The sequence below is a fragment of the Sipha flava genome, unplaced genomic scaffold (assembly GCF_003268045.1).
Source record: "Sipha flava isolate LNK unplaced genomic scaffold, YSA_version1 19171_pilon_pilon, whole genome shotgun sequence".
Lineage (NCBI taxonomy): Eukaryota > Metazoa > Arthropoda > Insecta > Hemiptera > Aphididae > Sipha > Sipha flava.
The window spans coordinates 1,072-10,071 of record NW_020272638.1 but is presented as its reverse complement, the minus strand read 5'-3'; the positions used below and the strand labels follow the sequence as shown (position 1 = coordinate 10,071).

Below are 9,000 nucleotides of genomic sequence, written 5' to 3'. Positions count from 1 at the left end.
TGGAATTCAATTATTTTAATTTTAAGATTTGCTTGGTTGCATTTGCTAACTTCTACTGCTTCGTTAATCAATTCACCGTCAGGCTGCAAAGTAAAACTTCTGTTCAATAGTTGCAGTGACGGCGCTAGGGGGGGGGGCATTCCGGGCATTTTCCCGGGGCCCCGAGGTTGGTGGGGCCCCGGGATGTATACTGCTTAAAAAGAAACACCAACAATAAAAAAAATTAATTTTTTTTACAAAACAATCAAAACTAAATTTTTTTTTTTTTTTCATATGGCGTAGGTTTATTGGTGAAAAGCAAAATTAAATAAACATAAAATAAAACTAAATAAACATTAAATTAGCAAAGTAACGAGGACTAGAGTAGATAGATTTACAATAAGCTAATAAATAAATTTAACAATAACAAAGATAATAATAATAAGAGCTCATAATATATTTATAGTCGAACATTGGTCTTAGACAGCCAGTCCATTGCTTCCTCATCGCCCTTGTGAAGTCCCTCTATTCCTCCCTTGTATCTAGTTTGAGGACATTCCTCCACAATGTGTTTGATGGATTGTATTTGCCCGCAGTCGCATAAGGAAGAGTTTTTTAACTTCCACTTGTGTAGAAGGTAGTTACAATTACCCTGCTCCGTTCGTATCCTGTTTAGATTGGTCCATAAGGCTCTCGGGCCGTCAAATCCTGGGACTCTTTGGGTTGGGTCGCTTATCAGATGTCTATTTTTTGCATTACCTTTTTCCCAGTGTTGTTTCCACATATCCTCCATGCTGTCACAACTATTTTCTATTGACCAGATTGGGTTTCTTGATCTTAATCTTTTAGATGGTGCGTTATTTATGTCGTTATATACAGGGAGATTCACTAATTTATTGATTTTCTGTAATAGTTTGACAGATGAGAGATGCCTTCGAATCGCCGGGGGAGCTACGTTCGAAAGGACTGGAAGCCACTGTAGGTTGGTAGCCCGGACACAGCCTGTGATGATTCGCATAGTATTATTCAACTGGGTGTCAACCTTTTTTGTATGTACACTTCTCTCCCAAGCGGGGGCGCAATATTCCGCGACACTGTATACCAAGGCTAGGGCCGATATGCGTAGTACATTTGCTCGGCAGCCCCAGCTTGTTCCGGCAAGCTTACTAATAATATTATTCCTTGTTTTCAGTTTATTTTTTACATCTTCGAGGTGTTGGTTGTAGGTTAATGTTCTGTCCAGTTTGATCCCAAGATATTTTGAAGCATCGTCATTCATTAGTTTGGTTCCCTGTTAGCATCTCTGTTGCTCAAGTGGAACGCTATGGATGTGGTTTTATTGGGGTTAAGAGTGAAGAACCAGGATTTGAAGTATTTCTGTACTTAACTATTTCTGTACTAACTAAAATATAATAAATAATAATTAGCTTGAGAACCCATGGCTTCCGTGAGTGGTATGGTACACGGGTATGGTGGTCAGGGAAATTTTCGTGTCATCGGCTATAATAGGTATACTATATTGTGTACATTGACGTTTAAAAATAGAAACATAAACCCGAAATTGTCGTGATGGTTATCTATCATGATATTATTGTTATTGCTGATATATTATATTTTCCGTGTTGTGCATTAAAACTATGCTCGTGAATCGTGTGGTAGTGCATAGTACTTATGTTTGCAGTCTGCATTCTGCTGTCAATAATAGTTAAATTGAATATTGATCGACGTGTATGAGATAACAAAAGAGAAAAAATCGAAAAGTTCTTCAAGCATTTATGAGGTACCTAATTATTATATTATTTTGTTTTGATTAATTACTATTTGAAGGGTGGGCGTGAATAAGGTTGCAAATATGTTGCAATTCATAAATTGTACAGGAACGACTAAAAACGAAAAATGTATGTACACATTTATTTAAATATTATCTGGAACGCATGTAGCACGTTATTACATATTGTACCATTTTTTTTATAACTTGACCGTTATTTTATTATTTTGTGAACTAATTCATTTATGAATGAAAGTTAAAATTATTTCAAATGTAATTTGCACAATCGCGATTTCTGCACGTCACGCGTCTTGTCAACTTACTGAGAACAGTGAAGTTTGTACACAGTGATTGTGTATGATAAAAATATTTTAGGAATTTTACGATTTTTAAAATAGATCGATGTTGCTTCATAGCATCACCACGGGATTCTGTAAAAACATGAAATCGGAAAAAGTGTTACATAGCTCGTTATTCCCGCCCACCGTGCATTTATTGAAAAATATTTATATTATTGGCTTGATATAATAGGTACTATAAAATCAATGATTGATTATCATTCTTCATTACAATGTTTTCTATTAAGGTTGGTATATGACTTACCGAACCTACTTGCAATTTAGATGGGATTTTTAATTTTCTTTTTTCATAAGAATTAATGAATCTATTTTTATATACTTGGAAATAACAATTAAACAAAAAAAGTAAATATAATTTTTTTAATTAATGAATAATGATATAATGAAGTAATAATCATTTAGTTATTTATAGGATAACAATTTTAATTTCCAAATTATGTTTTAGATTTTTAATAATCTTCAAGTGATTAATACCTAAGTACTTATATTCAATTTTATCAATTTTGAATCACTAATACATAATGGCTAGCAAAGATAAGTAAAGAAAATATTTTCTGGTAATCTTAAAAGAGCCAAAAAACAAAAAAAAGATGAATTTTTGAACACACAGCGTGGATCTTTAAATAAATATTTTGACTCATCAAATACTCCTATAGTTGATATAAATGATGATGAGGTTAGTATGTTAGTGCTACTATAAATACTAGATATAGGTGCCTACTAAATTTAAGTATTTTGTGTACATAATGTATACACATAAGCATAACTAATATAACAATTTAAATAATTCATTATTAAAAGAGAATTATTTTGTTACAATAAAATTATTGAATCATTAAAAAAGATACATACCAAATTAAGCTATTTGTTAAAAAAACATTAGAATACATTTAACATACATTTAACTTATTTTTAAATACTATAATGTGTATAAAGATGTAAAAAAAAATATAAGCTCACTCTCAATATTTAGAAGTATATATTAGCATTTGTCTAAGTAATGATAATTATCAAATAAAAAATAATTACATATAAGTATTTTCATTAAATTATTATAGATCACAAAAAATCTTGAAATGCAAATCAACTCTACTAGTACAAGTTCAGACAATAATAAACCACTTACTTTCTAAGTTTCAAGTATAGAAGAAGAAAATTACTCTGTTTCAACAAATCATGATGGTCAAAACGTCGAAGTTTATGATTTGAGTGATCTTTCTACATGGCCTAAGGTATTAACTCATATTATGAAATATGAAATTGTTAAGTTGGGTCCTATGCAAATAAAAAACTTTGATTTTCCACCTAATGAAGAATATCCAAAAAGAAGTTTCAGTGTTAATTATTACTACCGTAAATTGCCCAATAATGAAGTATTTGATCGTCAATGGCTAGTGTACTCTAAGACTAAAAATTGTGTCAATTGTTTTGCTGGTAAGCTTTTTAGTAAAGAAATTATTGATGACAATAATTATGATTGCCGTTTAGCAAACAGTGGTTTTAATGATTGGAAACACCTCTCGGAAACATTGAAGTCGCATGAAAGATCTATAATACATTATAAATCTATACAATGCTGGAATGAGTTAAAATTAAGGATATCATCTGATACAACTATCAATAAAACAAATTTGGCTTTAATGGAGAAAGAAAAAATGCATTGGAGGGATGTTCTTAAACGAATAGTATCTGTTATTCATTACTTAGCAAAAAATAATAATGCCTTTAGAGGACAATCAGATGTATTATTTACAAAGAACAATGGGAATTTTTTAGGATCAATTGAAATGTTAAGCAATTTCGATCCCGTCATTATAGAACATGTTAAAAGAATTACAAATTCTGAAACACATGTGCATTATTTAGGTCATGAAATACAGAATGAATTTATTAGTTTAATGTCAAATAATATCAGAAGAAAAATTGTTGATTTTATGAAAAAAAGCTAAATATTACACAGTAATCATGGACTGCACACCTGATATTAGCCACAATGAACAATTGTTACTCATGATTCGAGTAGTAAATATGTATGATGATGATCAGTCAAAATCTCCTGATATTGAAGAGTACTTTTTGGATTTTATTCCAGTTTTCACAACTACAGGATTAAATCTTTCTAATATTCTTTTAGAAAATTTAAACAAGATGGGTATTAATATTATGGATTGCAGAGGTCAAGCCTATGATAATGGTTCAAATATGGTCGGGAAATATCAAGGAGTTCAAACTAGAATTATTAATCAAAATCCTAGAGCATTTTTCACGCCTTGTGTTTCACACAACTTGAATTTGGTTCTTAGAGATTCTGTGAAAAATTCAGTTCAGGCTTCGACATTTTTTGGAACTATTCAACGTGTCTATACAATATTTTCTGCTTCAACAAGTCGATGGGATATTTTTAAAAAGCATTGTGAATTATTAACAGTAAAAAAGTGGTCAGAGACAAGGTGGGAGAGCCGTGTAAATAGTGTGAAAGCCCTTCGTTATCAACTTCCAAATATCATAGAAGCTTTGGAAGAAGTATCTAGAGAAGCAAGTGATACTATGTCAAAGAGTGAAGCTCAATCGTTAGCTAATGAAATTAGTACATTTGAATTTGTTCTCAGTTTGGTGATATGGTATAGTATTTTAATAGAAGTGAATGTTGTTAGCAAAATTTTACAAGGTAGAAATATTGATATAGACATTTCTAATAAAATGTTGGAAAGTCTTTTAATTTTTTTAAGATCGTTTAAACAAACAGGATTTGAAAACTCTATAGTAACAGCAAAAGAAATTTGTGAAGAAAATGACATTGAAGCTAATTTTAAATCATTTCGTTTAAGAAAAAAAAAGAAAATGTTCAATTATGAAGTAGAATATGAAAGAAGATATGATGTTGAAACAATATTTTGACAAGAGTATTTTTTTATATTGTTGATCAAGCAATAAGCTCAATGGAAACCCGCTTTAAACAACTTGAATCTTATAAAGATGACTTTGGGTTTTTATTTCGAATTAGGAAATTAACAAAAATGGCAGATTCAGATTTATTAAAACATTGTATGGACCTTCAAAACCGTTTGACGGATAGAGACTCAAAAGATATTGATGCTTTAGATTTATATGCAGAATTATTAATCTTCAGATCTCTTGTCTATGAGAATCAAACTCTTCTTGAAGCACTTTCTATAGTTAAAAATTCCAATGGTTCATTTCCGAATATTAGTGTTGCTCTTCGGATACTTTTAACCATTCCAGTCACTTCAGCCAGCGCAGAGAGAAGTTTTTCTAAGTTAAAAATTATAAAAAATTATCTTCGCAATAGGATCAGCCAAGAACAGCTTACCGGGTTGTCTATAATATCAATTGAAAAGGCAATATCAGATAAAATTAATTATGATGATATTATAAATGAATTTGCTGGCAAAAAAGCAAGAAAAAAATTATTTTAATTACTTTTAATGTACATTTAAATTTATGAAATTCATTAATATATTTTATATTTATTCTTTATATTTTTCATTTTAGGTTTTTAAACGTTTTATATCTCTGTTGTGGTTTTGTCCCTATCCATATTCCACAATTTCTACCATGGTAGGTTCATAATTACGGGATAGTTATTAATACTTAGTAAAGTTAGTAAAAATACCAACATTTGAGACTAATAAGCGAGCTAATAAGTTACTAGAAAAAAAAAAGGTTTGGTAAAAGCTATGGTAAAAATCTAATGTAATATTTATTTAATTTATACAATATATATTTAATCATTTTTATTATTATTTGAGTATTTAATTTTATACAAATGATTTTTTTTTATTACCTATAGTTTAAAAAACATTTAAGTAACTTGTAAATTTAATATGCTCGTTATGTAAGTTTTTCCTAATCAGATAGTCTATGGATAACAAATTATTTTAATATTTACAGATGTACTATAGATTTTTTTTCACTACTTAACAAAAGTAATTCATATATAAATAAGCTGCATAAAAAAAAGTATAAATAATTGTGTATCATCGTATAGTATAATTATTAAGTCCCCCCCAAAAAAGTTGCCCGGGGCCCCAAAATATGTAGCGCCGTCACTGAATAGTTGTACAACGTTTTGGATTTTTCTGAAATCTGCAAAGCGTCTTTCGAATTCAAACTTTAAACTTCCCATAAACTTTGAAAAATGTCTGATATCAATCCCGTCTTTTTCATCAAAATCTTCTGCAAGTTGGGAAAATGTAAACGTTCATTACCAATATCTTGTAAAGAAAAAGTCAATTTTTCTACAAAAACAATTTACTTCTGAAACTAAATGGCAAATTAGTTTCTGTTTATCTAAAAGTTTAAAGTTGAAAGAATTTATGTGTTGGAATATATTTGTCAAAAACGCAATTTCTGCTACGTTACTGTTATCATTGATAAATTTGTGAAAATCTTTGGCAGTCAAATGTGTACTTTGAATTAAAAATTCAATTTCATTCAGTAATTTAAAAAACCTTAGCATAACATTTCCTTTGCTCAGCCATCTCGCATTATTATGAAATAGTAAATCATCAAACTGAGTATCATTTTCTTGAAGTGCCTTAAATAGTCAGTGCTGGAGTGAAGATTTTAAACGTATAAAATTAACAATAATCATTACTGTTCTCATCATTTTTTCCAAACACGGATCCAGTTTGCAGCAAAGGACGCTTTGATGAATGATAGAATGACGCTTTGATACAATGGTAAGATAAAATATCAGAGTTGCATTTAGGGTCATTTCTTAATCTATGAACAAAGCCTTGATGAACGTCAATCATCTCTGGTGTACCATCGGTTGTAACAGAGATAATTTTTTTCAAATTTAAATTTTCTGTTTCAAAATACAATACTACAGCATTGTACAAATCATTTCCTTTACTAGTCCTTGATAACGGCAAGTGTTAATAACATTCGTAAAATTTCCCGCTGATATTGTTCAGTTTATCTCACGCGAATTATAAACTGAGATGTATCTGTGATATCACAAGATTCATCTAAGGCTAAAGAATAAAAATCAGCTGTAGATAGATCTTGTTTCAACTGATTGTGATTATCTTTGGCCAGTACTTCGGTATTTCTCGTATTAGTAGATGCTGATATCGGGATATGACGAAAAGCTTCAACAATATCTTTTTTATTTTCAAACGGTAGACTTACAGATTGAAGCATGCATTTTTTAGCAATGTCAGCATCGGTAAATGGCTTCATAAGTTTACCGAGTGTCCACGAAATTTGTAATGAAGCCTGAGCACATTTCTAATGGTTAGCCATTGCGTGTTTCAAAATTTTAGTTGCCGATTCATATTTCTTATGTAGATCTTCAATTTTTGACTTACGAAGTTCAGTACCCCCCAATGGGTATTTTTCGACAAATGACTTGTGTGCTGTCTCAATGACGTTTAATATTAAACACTTTTATAACAGCTACTGTTTGATGACAAATTAAACAAACCGGTAAGGCACCTACTCTACCGGGTAAAATAAAACAATATAAGTTCATCCATTCAGGACAAAACTGTAAGTTTTCATTCTCGACTTTTCTTTTTTTTCTCTCCATATTTAAATGAAAACAAAGAAATAAAACAAATAAACAAAACGGACGAAAAAAAATTACGTCGCAACGCACACGACCGTCTCACCGATAATTGACGGACTGACGTCTGGATATTGGTATCTGCTCTATCTACATACTTGTGCGTGTCGTATGATAGTAAATATTATAATATGCATTTTTTGTTAACAATATACATTTTTTTTATAAATACGGTACGGGCTTGGGTGGGGGCTGTGGCCCCTAGGGCCCCCTGGAGCTGCCCCTATATATACATAATATGATTGTACATGGTAAATGTGGCATGACTTTGGGTTCCATTGTATTCACCTTTTATATTAGAACCGTTATCATAGTCTTGTCCGCGGCAGTCAGTAAGTAGAATGTTATATTTTTTTAAAGTTTCGCGAATCAAATCTGCAATGGATTCAACTGTTTTTTTATTGCAGTCAACAAAAGCTAAAAACCGTTCTTTAATATCATACATTTTTTCTATGACATCATAATGAAGGTAACGCAAAATAAATGTAGTTTGTTCAACATGAACTGAATCAGGTGTAGTGTAGGTGTGATGGTGAATAGATTTGTAAAAATTTTATTAAATAATAAATATCACTCTTTATTTAATATAAATAACTAATTTTAATAATAAATAAAATTACACGACAGACAGCTGTTTAGATATTTGATCCGACTCTGACATAAAATATATTTGTAAAAATTTAGCATTATTTCCAATTTCGGGTAATAAACTACCTATTAAATGATGCACTTGACCCTGAATTTTAAAAGAGGGCATGAAGTTCCCTTCAGTTATTTCGTTTGCTCCAAACGATGTCATTTGAAACAAAGTATTATACCGTCTAGAATTATCAAAGAAATGTTTTGATAGAGAGTAAGAATTATCAATTAAACTTTTAATTAGTCTGGAAGATCCTCAAATTGGTATAAAACAACTTTACCGTCAGCACAGCAAAGTCCATGGGTTTCATCTTTCCATTTCTTTGCATGGCACTAAGGACATAATATAGTCATTCGTCCAATTGAAGCGCTTTAATATTTAAATAATCAATCTCGGATTGATAATTAAACGAAGATTTCATACTCAAAGCGTCACGTTGCTCCTATGCAAGTGTTTGAGAACGTTCTGGTGTGTTATTTTGTTGCCTTCTGTTATACATTCGAGTTGCATTGGCAGTTCTTCTGCCAATGCGTGCTCTTTGCGCTCTCGGCATGATAATGAATTGGCCACACGATAAGTTGTTAAAAAATTAATGAAAAATGTTATCGAAGCCATAATTTTAAATGGCAAATTCCGAGGTGGAAATATATTATTACCGCGA

At 30.7% G+C, this 9,000-nt stretch overlaps 3 protein-coding genes across 3 annotated transcripts; 1 reads left to right on the top strand and 2 right to left on the bottom strand.

The window, feature by feature from the left end:
• Positions 1 to 439: 439 nt before the first annotated feature.
• On the bottom strand, positions 440 to 1,258 carry LOC112681475. Its single transcript, XM_025551728.1, has one exon. It carries the CDS (start codon positions 1,256 to 1,258, stop codon positions 440 to 442), a length of 819 nt encoding a protein of 272 aa, XP_025407513.1.
• A 45-nt stretch (positions 1,259 to 1,303) lies between these two features.
• Positions 1,304 to 5,697, top strand: LOC112681474 (zinc finger MYM-type protein 1-like). The gene is made up of 5 exons (XM_025551727.1): positions 1,304 to 1,358; positions 3,241 to 3,999; positions 4,067 to 4,927; positions 5,011 to 5,465; positions 5,620 to 5,697. The coding sequence occupies exons 1-5, from the start codon at positions 1,304 to 1,306 to the stop codon at positions 5,695 to 5,697; spliced, it is 2,208 nt and encodes a 735-aa protein (XP_025407512.1).
• Positions 5,698 to 6,707: 1,010 nt separating this feature from the next.
• Positions 6,708 to 7,663, bottom strand: LOC112681473. Its single transcript, XM_025551726.1, has 3 exons — positions 7,559 to 7,663; positions 7,070 to 7,362; positions 6,708 to 6,990 (listed from the first exon to the last, which is right to left on the bottom strand). Exons 1-3 carry the CDS (start codon positions 7,661 to 7,663, stop codon positions 6,708 to 6,710), a joined length of 681 nt encoding a protein of 226 aa, XP_025407511.1.
• Positions 7,664 to 9,000: the final 1,337 nt, after the last annotated feature.

What these genes read in the sequence shown, in the direction of transcription:
- LOC112681473 (XM_025551726.1), bottom strand. Translation starts at nt 7,663, where the DNA reads ATGGAGAGAAAAAAAAGAAAAGTCGAGAATGAAAACTTACAGTTTTGT. An exon ending in GTAGAGTAGGTGCCTTACCG is followed by an intron (nt 7,363 to 7,558) that starts GTTTGTTTAATT and finishes GCTAACCATTAG; the next exon opens with AAATGTGCTCAGGCTTCATT. An exon ending in GATATCACAGATACATCTCA is followed by an intron (nt 6,991 to 7,069) that starts GTTTATAATTCG and finishes GCCGTTATCAAG; the next exon opens with GACTAGTAAAGGAAATGATT.
- LOC112681474 (XM_025551727.1), top strand. Translation starts at nt 1,304, where the DNA reads ATGGATGTGGTTTTATTGGGGTTAAGAGTGAAGAACCAGGATTTGAAG. An exon ending in AATACAGAATGAATTTATTA is followed by an intron (nt 4,000 to 4,066) that starts GTTTAATGTCAA and finishes AATATTACACAG; the next exon opens with TAATCATGGACTGCACACCT. An exon ending in AGCTAATTTTAAATCATTTC is followed by an intron (nt 4,928 to 5,010) that starts GTTTAAGAAAAA and finishes TTTTGACAAGAG; the next exon opens with TATTTTTTTATATTGTTGAT.
- LOC112681475 (XM_025551728.1), bottom strand. Translation starts at nt 1,258, where the DNA reads ATGAATGACGATGCTTCAAAATATCTTGGGATCAAACTGGACAGAACA.